We start from the raw sequence: 19,973 nt of genomic DNA on the forward strand, positions 1-19,973 counted from the left end.
CTACACTTCATGCTGCAGGTCCATCCACAGTTTCTACAATAGGTCCTGAACATCCTGCAGTCATATTTGGTGTTGTTTTGTAGCAAAACAGTTGAGTGCCGGGGGGATTTAGAAAGTGAAAGGAATGATTGGTATGTCCGATTGTCAGCTGTCCTAAATGAGTGTTGAATCCGACCGTAAATACTGACACAGTGTCTGCTCCCCTGACAAAGACAGGAAGCTTGTTCAGAGGGGAGGAGGTCATATAGGAAAAGGATCTGCCCCCTGATGTTTCAAATGTGAGGACTAACAATGGGTATTTGTTATTGAATGAATAAATATAAACTCTTCAAACCAAGTAAAGGAACAAGGAAAGTTTACACCTACTACTACTGGTAGAATGTAACCAAGTACATTTACTCAAGTAATGTACCTCACATGTACTGTATGATTTTAAAAAAATCAATCAAGCATTTACTTTCACATTACTTTATCCTTCTATAACTACAACTAAGATAATGTGTTTGCACTCTCCGGATTAAGATGTGATAATCCTGTAAAATGTTCTGAATTAGCTCCACCTCGAACAGCTACAACTTTAAAATGCTGCTCACACAGTAGCACACGTGGACGCAGGAAGTAGGGGTGCTGAGGGGGCTGCAGCACGCCCTGAAACAAGGCGTTGTATAAGCCATCCATTTATTGTCTATATGATATAACACTTTGATCATGAAGCCCTAATGTCACTTGATAATCCTCTGGTTTAAGTGTATAAAATATACTGCAGACTAGAGTCTCTGTTAACAGTGACAAACAGGAACATCAGCGTTATACATGCTCCTGTCATCTATGACACGTCTGTGTTGGACACAATGTTTTTTACACAAGGAAAGAAATAACTTCACGTAAAACAGATGCTGATTTTACGAGATGGCCCAAATGATTAAGCATTTGTCATGGGCAGTGTTTCACAAAGTTTCGGTTTCTCCTGACTCAACAACTCGAGATGACTTAAGGTTTTATAAGGGAGTCTCCCTCTCCCTCTGCATGTCCTCGCTGTCCACCGCTTTGACCTATAATATATTGATGTTTGCTGTCTCTGTAATGCAGAATGTTCTCAAATTGTTATTGTTAATAACTATTAGATGTAAGTTATTCAAACCTATACAAAAAACATGTATGTCGCGCACAATTTACTACGATGTCATTATATAGACTGACCCCTCAGCGCCTCCAGCTGTGACTGACTTCCAGCTTCAGTGGTAACTCATCAGCAACAATTAATCCAATTAATATGTAATGATATAAAATGACTTTGTTTCCTCCTGCATAATGAGGATTTACTTTTGATACATTCGGTACACACGCTTCTGTTCTTCTGTACCATGATGGAGTATTTTTTGTATTGGGATATAGCTGCTTTTCCTTAAAGATATAGTAACATTTCAACATTATAATATATAAAAACAATCAGACCTTTGTTGTGTATTTTAAAGAGTTGTGTACTTACATTAATGTTTCCAACGATGGTGCGTTTCATTTGTTGTCAACGCCCGATCATACACCAAAGAGTGATGAAGGAAGTCAGCAAACTATTCTTAACATAATTACATACCTACGTTACTTTGTGACATCATCAAACTACGTCTTTTGTTGTATTGATTCTCAACATACTGTGTGCACAAAGGCACCTGACAGCCTGAATTAGCGATAACTTTGATAACTTTGATAAGGTGAGCAGGTGGAATAGAAAATGCTGTAAAACGTACCGTCTTTAATGCCCCTGTGGTAGATAAAACACGATAAGGTGCCCTTCCAGTGGAGAAATAGTGATGAGGTGCCCTCTCTTCACTATAAATCTGTCATGACTTTTGATCCTTTTGAGTTATTTTCACTCCAGCCCCTCAGACATCTTGAGTCCACCACTGCTGATAGAAATGGTTCAAATTGTTTTAAAATGTATTTTCAAAATGGACTATTTTTACAGAAACCTGAAATAGACGGGGAAAGCATGCCTGACACACCCAGGAATCTGTTATTAACCGGCTTTTGAGTTGAAGTTTATTCTTAATGTGCCCCATATGTTGCTGGTAAAAAGATGGGGAGCCCTTTCAAATAACTAAAGATGTTTGGAGTGGTCCAGTAGCATGTGGTTTGGTTTCTTACTGAATTAAAAGGAAAGTCTGTATTCAAATAGAACTCAGATGTGTTCCTGCTTTGATTTAAGGCATAAAATCCAGTATTACAGAAAGTAATATCGCTGTGCAACAATGAAATTCATCTCATCTTTCCTGCTACTGATAGGTATGTTAAATCAAAGTGAGGCCATGTGAAAAACTGTCCCGGTCCATTCAGAGTCATAGCATAGCACCAAGAGCCAGCTAGAGTAAAGCCTTAACATTGGATATGCCTTTTTTGTGGCTGTTGTGCGACTGAGAAAAGTATGAGACAGCAGATCCTTTCTTCACTCTGATAACTCCCTGCAACTCAAGTCAGCAGCAGTCCAATAACAATCCCTGCCCAAATCAAATATTTAGAGTGTCCCAGAGGCGTTGCTGGAACCGACACAAAGCAAGGGGGATTCTCACAGCGATGGGAAGGTACTCTATTCAGAAAAAAAGCATTACACAGTCGAAGAGAAGCAGGTTGTTACAATGATGTGTTCAAGAGTAACAAATCCTATTTTACTATGTGTCCATCAATTAACAACTGCAGCCTCCTTTAATTTATAGCTTTTTACAGTTAATGTGTGGTGTGCTAGTCACAGAGAGTTTAAACAAACAGTTTTTATAAGGGCATTAGAAGTTGGACTTGTACAGAGTCAGCATATAACCATATGCAATTGATATAAACTTAATTTAGTGCTTCTATCAAAGCCATACATGATGGCAACAGTCTTTGGAACGGCACAACACTATCAAGTCTAGTGACATCAACTCTCAGTCATAATAAACTTAAAAAATATACTGTACTAACATCTGTTTATTGGTATTGACTGTGTAAGCCTATGACACAACATTACACAAGCTTGGCTGATAAACCCTTTGAAGATTGTTTTCTTTCTTTCTTTCTTTCTTTCTTTCTTTCTTTCTCTGAACAGTTTACATCACATAAAAAAAACTATTTTGTTTTTTCTACTGTGTTCCTTGTTCAAATGTTATTGTTAAACTGTCTCTGTATTATTTCCTTATCATTTTATTCTGCTTGTATCGCTGTTATGAATCTGTCTTACTGTTTCAGCACTGTGTGAAGCACACTGGATAGCTCTGTAGCTGGAGGAAGCTGCTCTGTAGTCCGGTGGTATGGCAGCGGATGCTAATACAGATCTGTATCTTTTGCCAGACTGCAGGAGAGTGAGCAGACTGTGGCTGGGGTGGGTGATGTTTTTGTGTGGCTCTGTGCAGACACCTCACCTCACTAATGCTCTATAAATGGGTACCAATGATTTTATGGGCAGTTTTAATCACCTGCTCAATCAGCTCCTTGGTTTTTGCTGACGATGAGCTGTAGACTGTTCTGTGCACCATTCTGCAACACTGTTGATTTCCTCCTGATAAGAACGATTGCTGTTTCTAACTTCACAACAGAGTTCTCCTGATGTTTGCGAGTGCAGTCATGGGTGTGCAGGGTGAACAGAAGGGGGCTGAGCACACAACCCAGGGGGACTGGTGTTGATCAATCTGTCTCTGGTCTGTTTGTGCATTTCTCTTCCTCCTATTTAATACGTTGTATTGGCTCCTCCTTTTTAAAAGGTGCAATCCAAATAAAAGTACCCGGCCAATATGAGTTGACAACAAAAAAATCACTTAGTTTTTTACTCTGACTTCCATCAAATTGAAATTTTGGCATATAACTACCTTTACAATAATGATAAATTATCACATTACAGCGTCTAAGTTTGGTTTTCTTACTACTTTCCAGAATGCAATCATTATGAGAACATTATATCCTAACGCATAATTTTTTGACACATTATAGTTCTGTTGAATATTATGGTACAACAAAAATAAACCCGTAACAATATACCCACTCACCGCATGAAACTGTCTAAAATTGCAGTATCTTAATTGCCTGTAATAGAATCCAACCATTACTGAGATCATTTGTTATTTCCTGCAGTTATACTTGGTGCCATTTGCAGCATGATATCTCTGACAGAGCATTGTTGGACCTGACAGCCAGTTCAGTCAACTAGGTCAATAAAACTCAAGGACCTGAGTTACATTAATAGAAAGTGAAGATGCTTCAGATTGCACGTATCTTTGATGCACTGTTACGCTTTTATTCCCCTTCCTCTCAGCTGTGTTCACAACCCTAACACAGTGTAAATAAACAAAGTGGAACACTTTAACGGAGACATGCATATGTATGAGATGTAAAATTATTTGATCCCTTTGAGCGTTTCCTTGTCAACTCTCAAAAGCAGCACGAGTGCTGCTTTTGTGTGTGTGTGTGTATGTGTGTGTGTTTTCCACAACAAAAGTTTCCTTCCCTCTTGTCACAGGTGCCATCTCATTAGTGGTAGATCACTGAGCTGACATTTATGTTGTTCCGAGTCACACAGCATCTCCTTTTCACTGGAAGTCTGATATCACAGCAAAGCGAGGCAGTGTTTGTTCAGGAGGGTACGAGTGATTTCACACACAGAAATCAGTCTGCACACAGTTTAGTGCTTGTGATTGGGGTGGTGGGGTGGAGAATTGAAAGTGTGTGACAAAAATGCCTTCTGAGAGCTGCAAATATTTTACATCCTAATATTAGAAGCCACCAAAAAACTTAAATGTGTTTAATCTGATCACAATGAAAAGCATCTCAGCTCCTCTTCACCTGAATATCAAGAGCAATAATATACAAGAGGAAATGTTTAGTATCTATATATTACATGCACTTCTTATGGAGGTTTAAATTGATTTATTGTAAGTGAAGTTTCTTTGGTTGAAAGCGTCTGCCAAATGAATGTAATGTAATCTAGGCGAGTGCTTCTCTCTCCCCGAAGCCAAACATTACCTAAACATTTAAATAACCAAATGACCTAATCCATAACAATACCACATGGAGACATGCCTCTAAAATCGGTTGTTTGGGCTTTAGTTATTGGCCATTTGAGCATTTTAAACCACTCTGTTGAGAAATTCATAAAAAAATATGACCGCTGTTCCAGAAGCAGTGAGTGCAGGCCTCCCAAAGGTTTCTCTGCGTCCCGTGAAAACAAAATATTTCATGAAAAATAATACGTTAGTTTTCTTGCGTCATGTTCTTGGTGCCTTACAGAAGGGACTTTCTTTGAAACCTGGCAGCAGACGAATGTACAGGTTGTACCACATTAAGAAATCATGACAATGAGCAGCACATGCTTACATACACTATATTATTTCAGTTAAACTACTGAGGATAAGCTTACAAACACTGGCAATGTCTGTTCATCTGTCCTGATCCAATGGGCAGCTGCTCTGCTTTCCTCCCACAGATTAAAAACATGTATGCTTTGGTGAATTTGAGACTATAGACTATGTAGGATTACATGGTGAGGATTTTTGTGAAGATGACGTATTTTTGTAGGCTCACCTTAGCACCACCCTGGTTCCTTCAACAAAAAGCCTATGGGCTTTTTCAATTGGATTTTGGATTATTGCAGAAAATAAGCTCAAACATAAGTGCAAAATGCTAACTGATTTCTGGGTCTTTGGACTCATTGCTACAGCACTTTATTGTGACAAGCTAATTAGCTCACAGCAGCTACAGTTAGCAGCAGTTAGCGGTTCTCTGGTGATATGCGTCTTACGTATTGCACCTTTAAGAGCATTTTTACTTGGTGATTTTTATGTTCATTCTTCCATTATCATGTCTGAAAATCTACATATTTGGTAAATGTCATCTTGATTTCTGTTGTTGTGACAGATGATCAACAAAATATATATTGTATGAAATGCAAATAACTCTTGGGGTGTGCTGGTCCTGTCCTCGAGGCATTCCTCTTACAACGCCAGTGCTTTAAATGAATCTATAGCAGTGTTTAGCAGTGACTCTGTGAGGACGCACCCACACAGAGTTTAAAAGCCTGCAAACTCCCCTCAATTAGTAGGAACTGAAGAAGCCTCTGATGAGAGAGATGAAAGGTCTTTAAGAAACTGAAACAAGTCCACCTGCCCACGATACAACACTTAGAATTACCACGACCTGGGTGACTGAGAGCCTTCATCAATGTATAGCAGTGTTGGCCAGCTATCTTATGCCTATAGTAAATACTCAAGTGAACATAAACGTAAATGCAGTATTTGTTGATTTACCACCCTACATCTGTTTTATTTCCTCTTTTCTGCAGCAACAAATGCTTCAGTGCTCAGCTGAGGCACATCCAGTAACAATGTGCAATGATCGGTGACAAGAGTCTTGCTTTGCCAGACATTCCCCCTAAAATCTGGCATCAAGAGCCCCCATACAGATACAGATCACTGTGTGGGCCCTCATGTGATAACAGTGACCTATAGGAGCCCTATAGCATAAGTTTTGTATAGAAAACGGTACCTGAGCTGTACACGGGGACTGATTGCGAAGACTCACAGTCATGCATTTCTCAACTAAAAGTGTGATAAGCAGGATCAAGTGACTGGAGGGGGGCCTGCAGAGCCCTCTCGCAGGGACCCCCGAGGAGCCCGTGCACCCCGCTTTGGGAAGCAGCAGCCCATCTCGCGCACAGCTCAGCAGCCTCCTCCCTCTAGGCCCCGCCCCCCCCCTCAGATGAAGCCCGCAGTTAACGGCAGATAGATAGTATTTAGTAAACCGTCTCAAAGTTTGAGCGACAGGAGCCGTGTTTATCCACACAGTGTCACCTCAGCGAGCTGTTTTCTCTAAACCGCGGGATGGTGTGAGTGTCCGGCCGAGAGGAGAACCGCTCTGATATCCGCATCCACCGGAGCGACTTCAAACTTCAGCCCAAGTTTGCTGGGACATTTTCTGGAGACTCTCGCCTGGTACGTCCGCTCAACGGCTAAACTAACCCCCTGCGCACAGCTTTAGCTTAGTTTCTAGAAGAGCAAAAGTTCAGGTCAGAAAATAAACACTGTCTTTGCACACGACGTCTGTGAATACTGTTAAAAATGTACTTTTCCAGCCGTCTGAACCGCCCATAAATCCAAGCTGAACATCTGTGTCTTGACTCCGCTGACATGCAGCTTTCCTGCTTCCTCTGGCTGTTAGCTTAGAAAAAGTTAGTCGTGTTGATGTCCAACGGTTTCTCCTGTTGTCGTCTCGTTTTTTTTTAATCAGAAAACACGTGAAATAAACACGAAACACAGGTAAACAGAGCGTGTATCCGGTGCTCGCAGAGGTTTTACAGACAGAGAGCAGCATGACGGTGCGCTGAGCCCGCTGGCTGTCCGGGCAGCTCCTGCGGGATGAGACGTGACTGACATGAGGAGCCGTGCGGTTCTGATGGCAGCCAGTGTTTTGGGTTTATTTGCACGGCAGTGGAAATAACCTGCAATCAAGTGGTGGGTTTGCTACTGTGTGTTTATGACCACAAATGTCAGTCAGCGTTGCAGCCATAGAGGATCATGTTTTGTGATTGTTTTGGACCCTGGAGAGGAGACACACCAGAGTGTAGATGATATGAGCACTTTAACTAGCTGATATCTGCTGTGACACAGACCTGACTTTGTTGATGCACGTTTATTGAGTTGTTATCTGATCTGATGGCCAGTTCAGGGATATTTATGCAGAAACATTTGAATCCTACTCAGCCAATTAATTGTTTTTTGATATAGAACAACAGCTAATGATTATTATACACTTGTAAATCAGCCTGCTGGTTATTTCCTTGCGTAACTGAACGATTCTTGATTGACTTAAAGTGAAAAAAGCTCATCATACTTTCTCAGATTCCTTATTTTGGCCCATCAACATTCCTGTATCCAAAGATATTCAATCAAACAAACATAAAAGCAGCAAATACTCACATTTTAGATGCTGAAACAAGTAAATGTTGGTCATTTTTGCTTAAAAAAAATCTGCCAAAACTGTCTGTTTGAGCTCTAATTTATGAATTCAATTAACCAGCACTTCTTAACTGTGTTAACTATCTGATATCTGCTGTGACACAGACCTGATATTGTTAATGCATGTTTATTGAGTTGTTATCTGATCTGATGGTCAGTTCAGGGATATTTATGCAGAAACATTTGAATCCTACTCAGCCAATTAATTGTTTTTGTTATAGAAGTACTATTTATGATTATTATATGCTATTTATTTGAATAACTGAATGATTCCTGATTAACTTAAAGTGCCCATCATACTTTCTCAGAGCCCAAGGTGACGTATTCAGATTCCTTATTTTGGCCCATTTACAGTCCCGTAGCCAAAGATATTCAATGAAACAAAGATAAAAGCAGCAAATACTCACATTTTATAAGCTGGAACAAGCACATGTTGGCCAATTAATTAATTAAGTGTCTATTTTAGCTCTAATTTAAGAAATTGCATATCAGTATTGATACAAAAAGGTCACATACATAAGCTGCAAATAACAATCATGCACATATAAATGAGTCTGCTGGTTATTTCTTGATTGATTAAATGATTAACCTTTGCCCATCATGCCCATCATGGTTCCTCAGAGCCTGAGTTGATATTCCAAAGATATTCAAGTTAAAATGATACATAAAAGACAGAAAAGCTGGAAATTTGAGAAGCTGGAATAAACAAAAGTTACAATTTTTGCCAAAAAATGACTAAAAATATAAATTTTTTGTTTTTGTTTTTGGCACTTGATTAATTATGCAGTAGTTGTAGCCCTAAATCTAGGAATTGAGCATCATATATAGTCTATAAATTAGTCTGCTGGTCAAAAAACAATTAAAAAATGCCCTTTAAACTCAAGATGAAATCTCCAAACTGCTTATTTTGTCCCAACATCAGTCCTTGATCTGAAGATAGTCAAGGTAAAATGCTACATAACAGAGACAAGCAGCAAATCTTCGCATTTCAGAAGCTGGAAGAAGCAAATTTTGGTCAATTTTACTGAATGAAAAGAAACAACAACCCTGAAATATTTAAATGATTTAAATTTTCTGACCGCCTATTAATCAACTAATCATTTTAGCTCTAATTCAAGGCATGTGGCATCAATATTGATACTTAAAAGCAACATAAATTAGCTGCAACTGACAATAGACCATTTTCACAGCAGACATTTTGACTTGAAGCCATCCTTAACAATACTGGTGACACCTGTGCTTTGACATGCCATGATGTGTTGTAGTTGTGGACTACTACTACAGTTGTAGACTAGAAAGATGCACATCATGCAGAGGTATCGGACTCTTAGCTGAGTCCAGGATGTTTGTAGCATGTCATGCCTCATGGTTTCTGTGTACAGTGTGAGGACAGGCTTTGTGACCGTGTGAGTCAGACGGGTGATCAGTCATTCAGAGCTCTGCTTTTGCGATGCAAGGAGTGGGAGGTTTCGTGGTTTGTCAGTGCTGAGCCTGTACACATTCACACTGAAAGATGAGAAGAGCTCATTTAGGAACGCTCACCAGGTCATGTGACCACACGAACCTCTAGATGACTTTTGAAGCCAACTGAAGTCAGATTAGAAAGTCTTGACATCTTACTCATGAACCACAAGATGCAGTAAAGGTAACTCAGACAGTGCCTCAGTCTTTAGTGTTGCTGCGCTCTTCACTTCTGGCTTTGTGATCAGGGGAACACAGTGTATGCCCTCAGGACGTAGCAACGCTTTACTCCAGCGTATGCATACGCGATGACACAGATATAAGCCAGGCCTTTAACATTGAAGTGACCACAAATATGGAGCTTGGTTTCAGTAATGTGCAGTACGTTCAGTCTGGGGTCTGCATGTTCTGATGGGCTTTCCAGATCTTCTCCGGGTGAAATAGTTGCTCGGCTTAGACGGTCAGGGTTGAAGAGAAGTCACATGAGGTGATTTGAGTTGTTGCTGCAACAAAACCAGCACCGTGGTGTGGAGCCTTTGGAGTAAAACCCCGACCAGCCTAACCCAAAACAAGGTAGAGAAAGAGCTGCCCTAAATTTGACTTTAACTGTCAGTGAAAATTGAGATAAAATCTTTTCAGAACACTGTGATCTCTATATAATATGAGTTCTTTTAACAGCAGGTCTTTCAATCTTCAGCCATATTTTTGACTTTTGATTTTTGTCTTGAACGTCACTTTCCTTTGATTCGGTCTTGGCCTCACAGAACATTTTGCAACAAACCTCTGTTGAGTCAGTGAGGAGATAAAGGTGAAGGAGGGGCATAAATCAAACAGAAGGCACTGGCTCTCCTTCAGTGGCTGAAAGTGTAATATTTGTCATGATCTTCCAAAATGACTCCTCAGCCACTGCAGCTGCCACACAGTGAAAGGCCCTTTTGTCCTGTGTGAGCTGCTTGCACAGCAGAGCGATGCACCTTTAGTGCCTCTGTGCATCACCTCCCTCACCCTCTATGGTTCACCACGAGTCAGATACGTGCACATCTGTTTTTTCCACGCGGCACTGTTCAAGTCACATGTGCCACCTTTAAACCGTGAACGAGTGCAATTCCTGTCACAGCACCTTCACTGTGCTGATACAGTAACAGTTTTGTTGTCATAAAGAAACCACTCAGAGAAGTAAGTTTGCATAACTTTGTCCGTGGACCATATCTTTCTAAAATAAATGTTTTGGTTGTGACTGCCAAACACGCCGGGTAACTATCTAGAATTAGTCAGAGCCAAAAACATACTGTTTAAACTGTTCTCAAGAATCAAACAATATTTTGGATATGATAGGCTGTAAATTTACAAATTACGTCAATACTTGCCAAAAAGTACGTGTTCCCTAAACTGCCTCCTGAAAATGTTAAATCCTCTGACCTGACTTTAAACTGTGCACACAGCATATCTTTCTATCTGATCTGATCTATCTGTTTTCCCTCTATGCTTTAAGGCTTATGGAAGTCAAGCCAAGAAAATTGAATTACAACTTTAAACAAATTACCTGCTGGAATAACTTCTAATTGCAAATCAAGAATCGATTACCTCCAAACACTTTTAATCAGAGTGGTGCATACATGTCAAACATTGACATGAAAGAACAGTAACAGAACAAGAAAGCGCTCACATCCAAGCACATTAAACACTTGCTGTTTCTTCCGTGCTGAACAGAAGAAAAAGTAAAAAAAAAAAAAAAAAGGAAGTCTGCACGCTAGATAATGCACTGAACATTTATTGCCGTCACATGTGATATTTCAGCTCAAGCCCTTATTCAGACATGGAACTAGTGAAGAGACACACCTTACAAGCTCCTGTACGGAGGGGTCACCTGACAGGTCATGTGACAACAAAACACAAGAAATTAGTTAAATGCTAGATCCTAAACAAACAGTTGATTTATACAAAGACACCTGTAAACCACCTAAATATACCATAACCATATCATCAGGTAAAAACTGTCCTACTGTATGGCCTTGTGAGGAGAGATAATTACAAAGCATGTAAACATTATTCATATTGGAAATGCACATTCAGGGCCCCAGAAGAAACACCATATGGATACAGTGCACACAAATATATATAAATATATATACAGAAAGGAATACACAAAGTCACTGGCATTGGCATTTCACTGGCATTTCTTAGCAACAATACAGTTTAATGTCACTTTGACTTTATGTAATTAAATCACATGTTAGTTGATTGCCCCATCACGGTGGTCAGTGTTTTGAGTTTACATTACCAAAGTGAAAGCATCAGACGAGGCCATGCTGATTAGCGTGGTGGTATTAAGCTGCTTACTGAGGACCCCACTGGAGCATTCAGTGTTTTTCCGGCGCTCTCAATTAAATTGTGTTAATAACCTGTGGTGTCTTCCAAAGTGCTTCACACCCAGCCAGCCAGTCAGCCGTCCCGCACTGCTCACACTCTGACTGGCCATGGGCACGGGAAGGTGTGTGCAGCACGGTCCTTTGAAGCATGCAAGACCCCCAATTAACCCGCCAGGATTAATCCCCTGCTCTCCAAACTGCTGCCTCTCTTGTCTCATCTCATCACTCCCACGGGGTGTATTAAGTAGAGGCCAGCTCCCTGCTGTTTTGTCCATGCTCAATGCCTCAGCGTCCTTCTTCTGGTTGACTTTCTCTACTTTTGTTCACTTTGCAGCCGAGGCCTGACGCTGACTTCCTGTAGACTGCTTCATCGAGAGGGAAAGCAGGAGAAAGGCCTGTTCGTCATACTGGAAGCTCCAGGAAAATTACAAAATGGCAAGAAGATCCTCCATAGCCTTAATACTTCTGGCAATATTCTGCCTGGCATCTGCAGGTAAGTTTCTCGCACTGCTGAGGTACATGTGAAAGTGATTGCTGTCAAATTCAGTTTTTATTGTTAGGAGCCAAAGTCAAACCCATCTGGTATTAGGAAAAGATTATATTAACTATGCACCAAGCCTTGCACTGTTGTGTTGTCAGACAACCGCAACTTTGCCCATACCCATGGGATTTTCCATGCGTGCTCCCAGCATGCCTTTCTAGACAGTGCTTGTCAGAGTTGTGTGTAAGGGGGATTTTTGTTTAAGAAAGTGCTGACAGGTTCAATCCCCGAATACAAACAGTCAGCAGGCCTACATGTAACTGTCAGATTGATTGGAATGAGAATCAGATACTGCCAAATACTGAGAAATTTACAGCCGTTTAACTGGCAAACAAAAAAGACGGAGAGAGTGTAATGCATGTGTGCTATCAGTGTGTCATATCAATTAAGGTGAGACTTCAGATAATGTCATTTCCTGCCACAAACCGTCCTATCTGAACCTCACGTCATTAATAGGAAATACTGCACCTCTCACTTTGAGGAACATGCACATAATGTATGACCTTTTAAACTCAAATATGTTCTTGTAAATATAAGCGGTTTCCTACAGCGCTTAGATTTATATCTGTGACACTCTACAGCTATCTTCTTCAGATTGCTCTCTTTGTTTCTGCACTTCGCAGAGATTGTTTCTGGCCGCAGGAGGCAATGACTCACTTCATACTCACTGTACTACGACATAGGAATAATTATTCATAAAATAATCAAATCTAACGATAGTCCTCTTTAAAATTAGCTCCAGTTTTGTTCCCCCTTTGTTTATTAATACTATTAATATAGGACAATCAGACCCCTGGAAACATCCTGTGCTACACAAGGGGTCAAGACACTACAGCCACACTAGTGGGTCTGTTTGGTTGTCCTGAGGCACAGGGATGCTTTGAGCTAAACGCTAATATCAGAATGCTAACATTCTCGCAATGATGATGCTAACATGCTGTTGTTTACCATATTCAGGAGTTTCAGTTTAGCATGATAGCATCCTAACATTTGCTTTTATTTGTCAGTTCTAATGTTGCAGTTTGCTTGATGTTAAAGGTGGACATATTGTGTAATTTCCTCATAGTATAAAACTGCAGATTGTGAAGTGTATGATTTCTTGTATAAAAACTACAAAAATCAGTTCTTTAATTCTATAGATATTAACATATCTTCTATACAGTAGATCAAAAAATTGTCGTGCTAGATTATGTACCATATTCCTTTGGATAAATATATTTACACCCCGGACTAAAAATATCAACCTGCTGGTGGTCCTAGAAAAAATGTCAGGAGATGACGAGAGTCATTAGGACAAATCCTGTGGGGACCATTCATTTCTGTTATGGTTGCCGAGATATTTCAGTCTGGACCAAAATGAGCCCTGCTGCTTGTGCGGCCAAAAGAATACAAATATGTCAGAGATTATTGCTCTAACTTAACAGCCTCACACAAATTTTAAGTTTTGAAAAAAAACAAAAAAAACTTCAGGCAACACAAATATTACATTAAACTGAAAATGATTGTTCAAAATTACTTTTTTCAAAATGTAATGACACAGTTATTTAAATTGGTGATAGTCTGTTTCTAATGTGAAATTTGGTTGTGGTCATAAACGTACAGGCTAGGAGTAGGGTTGCATACTGAACTCTGTAACCAAAAGCCATAGCCAATGTGGTTTCACTTTCGAAAACTCGATACAGATGACATTCGCTGCAATATTTAAAATGCAAAATGAAAAACTGGCCAGGTTAACACAATTAACCTGGGGAAACACCAGGTCAAATATATCTAACAGTTGCAGAGGTTGCCATGTTCAATAGCCTGAAAGTCAAGTCCCCCGCAGCTAACATTAGCTTAGCACATCTGCAGCCATGCTGAAGAAGTTGAAACCTACATACATGATGGAACTTTAAATGAGGCATCGACAACTTCATCGACATCTTCAGGTAATTAATTAGCTAGTTGGATAAGTTGATGTTGGGGATAACTGTTTTTTTTTCACTGTCTTGGTTGACGTTAGCATAGCATTTTTACTAGTGTTAGCCAACACTGCATCTGAACAATTTGGACTGAAGATAGATACAGATACAACTGAAAAGTTACCAGTATTGGTTTAAATGTGAACAGTACCAAGCCAGAGCTAAAAGTTGGGTAAGTTTCAAGTTGTTGGGGAGTTGGCCACGAGATGTAATTAGAGAAACTGTTACTGCTGTAATTTCCACATTGGCTTCAAAATTCAGCAGCGGTTTTTGTCGTTAGGTAACTTGACCAAAATATTCAATGTACTGACCAAAGCCACTCAGCCCTAGCCTACAGTTCTGTCAAGTTGGCAAAAATCTGACACACAATCTATTGTACATTCCTCTTCCATCTTTCATATTGTTAGATGTCCTGTTTACAGAGACTGGTTTCACAATATACAGCTCTGGACCTGAACTCCGTCCAGCTTTAATCTGCAACATCCCGTGTTGTTTTTCTGTGGTAGCACAGGAATAATTACCCAGTAGGAGGCACGCTACCTCGCTAGCACTCCAAAAAATGTGTGGTTCGCATTTTTCATGCCTTCCGTCTAATTGCCACCATGGGCTATTATTTGAAAAGTTCTCTGGAGGTTTGAACCGCACTCTAGAGAGTTGACTTTTAGTCGAACAATAGCAGTGTAGTCAGAGTGTTTTGTGGGCAGAGCAAACATAATTTCTCCCACAATGCCAGGATCTCCAACACAATGAAGTCACGTATGAAGTTTTCCTCTAAATTCTTCCTCATACGGCACAACACATTGTTGTACTGTGTCACAAGGGACAGGTATTTACAGTAAGACAACCAAATGCCCTTTCCTCCAAAGTCCACTGGCAGCGAACATGCTCATGTGATTTATGGACAAATCTTGAGATGCTCTCGAGTTATCCAAATAGATGCATTTTGAACATATAAATTGCAGTCCAATAAACACATTTTTTTGGTTTAAGATATACCCCCATCTCCCAAGCTTATCAATTTTTTTCTTCATATTTTTTTATTCACCACCACTTCAGCTTATCTTTCAACTCTCTCTTTTTTCTGTCTATTTCTATCATCTCACAGCATCTGTGTAAACAGTCACATCTGCCCTCTAAACTTGTCAGGAGAGCTCTTACGTAATGTTTAGATTAGTCTGCAATGAGTCTTCTCTCAGTGTAACGCAATCCAGGATCTGGGCCTCCCATAACTCTTAAAAGTCAGACTGAGAGCACCTTGACGTCCATACTTCAAATCTCGGCTCTGCTGCCTCACTCTTTTGCTGTTTATAACTTTTTTTTCCTTCTTCATATCCTTGCTACCATTTTGTGGTTGCCTCTTTTTAGCTTGCCAAAACAGTTATTTTGTGAAGGATATATTATGGACATTTGGGCTGAGTTTGGGTTTCGCTGTGAAATAGAGTCTTGTCGGAGACATGCCAGATATTAATTTGAGGCACTTGCCAGAAACAGCCCTGGCAGGATGCTGGTTTTACTGGAGGCACAACGCCGGGCTGGTGGCTCACTGAAAAACACACCAGCACTGTTGATTGGAGAAGTACTTTCTCCTCCTATTAGGGCCTTTACTGATTGCACTTATGGGGCGACTTGATGAATGATGAAGCTATTAATGTGAATCTGTCTACAGCTATCCATCGTGGAACCATAAAGTCCAACAACGGGATTGTTAAATAAAACAATAGCTGGCAGAAGGGATTGAATCGTGCTCGTAGTCACAGTCCATACGTACAGTAAAGTAAACAACTTTCTCTCTGTCTGCATATTTGTATACTCTTGGCAGACCAGAGTCACTGTGAGGCCAAAAGTGGTTGTAATGTTTTTTCCCCCCAACAGTTGAGCAAAAGGTTCGTCTTTATATCCACAGTCCTTTCTTAGGGCCAGCAAGAGAGGGGGACTGCCAAAATGCATTGTGCAACCGCTGTAATCTGAGAGGTGGGGTAGCCAGGGGGAGGAGAGAGGCAGGCGCAGGCGTGGGTCGTCTGGTCCAAATCGACACACTCCACACACGTACAGCGTGCCAAACCGACAAAGTCCCTTCCAGCGCGCTAAACCAGATGTTGCCCTGTGATTCATGCGAGGAGCCCGAGCAGCACAGAGGCAGTGTGCTGCTAGGGAGAGCGGTCGGGATGTTTACATAGCAACGGGAGTCCCGTGTGTGTCTAATTACAGGTCTGCTCTCCCCCATGGTGAGGCCTTTATCTTAACAGCGCTGTCAAGGAGGAGGCAGCCATCCTGGCACTGTCTGTTTATATCTTTTGCTTATTGAATAAAGGTCACCCTACTATTACCCAGTTTAATTAACAGCGGTGTATAAATTAGATTATGGGATATTTATTTTATTTGCTCACTGTCACTCCCTCTCTCACTCATGCACAAACGAGAGAAGAGCTGAATTCAGTGCAGCAGACACGTCCTTACAGATAGTACTCGTATCTTCGTCCAGGTCCATCATTTCTTGTAAGCCTCCCGTTAAGAGGAACGCTTGCGCAAATCTGCAGGAGTAAACCGAATCGCCGCCCCTTTCCCCTCTCCCTCTGTCTCTGTCTCATCCCCTCTCTCCATAGTTCCAGTAAGCAGGCGTGTAAATAATTTCGGTCAAAGCCAGTAATGGAAGACAGCTGGGGTGATCGTGCGTTTTCCATTGTGTTTCACAGCCCCGTGAAAAAAAGCCACTGGAGCTGGGGAGAGTAATAGTAGAGAGAGTGACTTCATTGAAGAAAGAGAAAGTAATCGTAAAAAAAAAAAAGAGTCCCTCTTTTCAGATAACCTTTGGAGGCTGCCAGAAAAAACGATGGTGTGCTATCACGCAGCATTCGTTGAGGTGCTTTTTTAAAAATGTTTTAGTCATTACCAGTCTGAGTTCATCAGAACTTTAGTTACCTAATCATTTTGCAGAGGTGCCAACTTGAGTCCATGACTGTTTGTCTGCAAAAAAGCAGTCCTAATATGGGATTCTAGCTAAAGGCGTCCAGGTGGTGTCTTTCATCAGACCAACCCCTCCAGGGGCCTCACCTTCCCCACTCCATTTCCACCAGATGAGTCCTGCTGAAAGACCATGTCCCAATTTTGGAACGGTCCTTTGGAAAACAGGAGTGCCTGTCCAAAAAATGACAGCAGGCCCTTTACTTTGTCCTAAATAAGAGCTGTTTGGGTTAGATCACAAACACACGCACTTAGAAACGCTCTTTTTCCAGTTGCATTTTAAAATTTGATTTCATCAATCTTAATGGTAGTTGTGGTTGAGGTGGTTGTAGGAATAAAATAATCATTAGCTGCTGTGGAATTCCTTTAAAAAATGTTATTGGTAGCTTGAGTATAGCCTACTCCTGTCATTACTTGAAGCATCTGCACAACAAAAGAGCAATAAAAACTGTTATAAAAGTATCATTTAGTAGCAAATGACTGTGTTTTCAGTTTGTAGCATTCACATTACTTCATGGATATTATCTGCTGTCTTTGTATTTTTTTTCCAAACATCTACTCATAACTAGTTTATTGTCGGGCGACTGGTGTAACAAACCTATTATTCATCATACTTTTGGTTTGTTAACTATGCAGTAAAGAGGCCCCTCCAGCGCCCTTTTGTGCGTGTCAATACACGAGGCAGCATGGCATTTGACAGGTCATTCTTCCTTCTTTTTTTTTTTTCGCCCTTCCTTTCCTGAAGATGAAGAACCCCGGAGGAATGCAGCCTTTTCCAGCTGGTGTGAAAACGCTGTCCGCCTTGCCCTTTCTCACCTCTGTGGCTCCTTCACACTGGGCTCACACACTGGCACAAAGGCCCAGCATTGTTTCACTCGCTGCTTTCTGTTGATGGCAACCTGCTGCTTCTCAAAGGCCCCTATTATCACATCTGAGTGATGATGTTTTTGTAAAATATCACAGGATCAAAGACATCTTTTAGGGCTGCCATTTGATTGATGCCCAGAATAAAAAAAAACATCAGTGCAGACAACTTGCTTGGTAGAGCTGTCCCGGTTAACCTTTTTGAGGCTTTGAAGCTTCATGAACTACTCGCGAATACTCAAAGCTTTGACATCGACGATATGCTTGCCATTATTGTAATTAAGAGTCTAATGAGAGATGAGGACAGGATTGGAAACGTCAGCCACTTGCAGTCTGTCTCCAAAGTCTCTAAAGTCAACCTTGAACAGCGAGTGAGTGTTGAGCAGGTTTGAGCATGGAGGGTCGGGCTCGGGCTCATCACAACAGAAATGCGTGCAGGTTTAGAGACCACTTAAACTCCATTGAGTTATGTATATATTATATATCTCGTTCTCCTTAATCTGTCTTTTGCCTCGGTTTTGGTGCAGCTGATGTCTGCTTACTTCTTAAGAGCTCAACATTGAGTGCCCACTTGAATTTTAAGCCTAGAACTAAGTCATCCAACTATGAGATAAATTGTAACCATAAAACAATTGATGAAGAGAAAACAAAAAAATGTGGAAAACAAAAAAAGTCAAGACTGTGTACATAATCATTCGTAGAGTGAAGGACCACTCATCCTACTAACCATTGCGAATTATTCCTTTCCCACTTCCTTAGCAACTTTCAGCTCACAAACACTAATACATGGCGTGACTTGTTGTGATCATCACTCCAGAACAATCACACAGCAGAAAGGAAATCATGGTTGCTTCCTATTACATAATGGTAACAATCCGATTGTGGCAGCCGTTACGCCGGATGTGGTAAACATTTCCATAGATACAGCGAGCTCCACCAATCAGAGACGTCGCTGTTAGACTTCCAGATTGTTGGGCGTCGAGCACTTCTCCATGGCGTTGCATAGCTGGCGGTAAGTCTGCCTTGGATGTTTTTAACATTATGAGTCCAGACTTATCTGTTTCCCTTTGTATACAACGGTGTGTCTGTGTTTGCCAATTTGGATACAAGATTAGAAAAGGTATGGTTAAATATGGCTCTTCTTGACATTCATAAACAGTAGGGTTGTGATCCAGATCGTCCAGTTGAGACTTGACGTAGATGAAATGCAGCGTACTGAACTTTCAGATGCAAGCGCACTAGGATTTACAGTTTTGTTTCAGCTCTACAACATCTCTCCAAACCTCTTTACATTCTGTGGGCTTTCAGAATTTCCGGACTTAAGGATTGTAACTCAACAAGCGTCCTTGGAGCTTTCAGCTGACCTTTTACCCTCAGCCTTGTCTGACATATTGACTTTCCATCACGGCCGGTGGATGATATTAAGTATTGTACAGTGAGGATTTCTGGCGAGGCAGATGATCCAACACAAATTAAATGAGGCTGATATCAAGTAGGACAAGACAGAAGGCTCCAGGGCACACCTCCCCTGCATCCCCTGCTGGGTTTGAATTTTTGTGAATGTAGATGAAGCGGCTGCTCCAGAGCCCCTACCAAGCTGCTGTCAGACAGCATGGCTTTTGCAGGCTTTTGTGATTGATGAGTGAGATGCCCTTGGAGCAGCAGGACAGATATTTCTCTCCATTGTCCCGTTTAACTAGAAAAGGCCCTTCAGCTCGGGTACGACTGATGCAGGCCACTTACGGTATTTCAACAAAGTCAAGTCTGATTGAAAACCACATAACCACTGTGTAATAACTCCAGTATACACTTTTTTTTCATTGCCAACCAAGCACTCACATGT

General features: G+C 40.9%; 1 protein-coding gene across 3 annotated transcripts in view; it reads left to right on the forward strand.

Moving 5' to 3' along the window:
• The first annotated feature begins 6,728 nt into the window (after positions 1-6,728).
• The window catches only part of tgfbr3 (transforming growth factor, beta receptor III), a 75,546-nt gene continuing 62,301 nt past the window's right edge, over positions 6,729-19,973 (forward strand). For 2 of the 3 annotated variants that reach the window (XM_084355796.1, XM_084355798.1), the window contains exons 1-2: positions 6,729-6,950; positions 12,138-12,296. In XM_084355796.1, coding sequence (XP_084211922.1) covers positions 12,236-12,296 — 61 coding nt within the window. In that variant the 5' untranslated portion in view covers positions 6,729-6,950; positions 12,138-12,235. Of the gene's footprint in view, positions 7,025-12,137; positions 12,297-19,973 lie in introns of all 3 variants that reach the window. The other variant, XM_084355797.1, reaches the window with a different exon arrangement.

This window comes from Pagrus pagrus (genome assembly GCF_965226575.1).
Source record: "Pagrus pagrus genome assembly, chromosome: 6".
NCBI lineage: Eukaryota > Metazoa > Chordata > Actinopteri > Spariformes > Sparidae > Pagrus > Pagrus pagrus.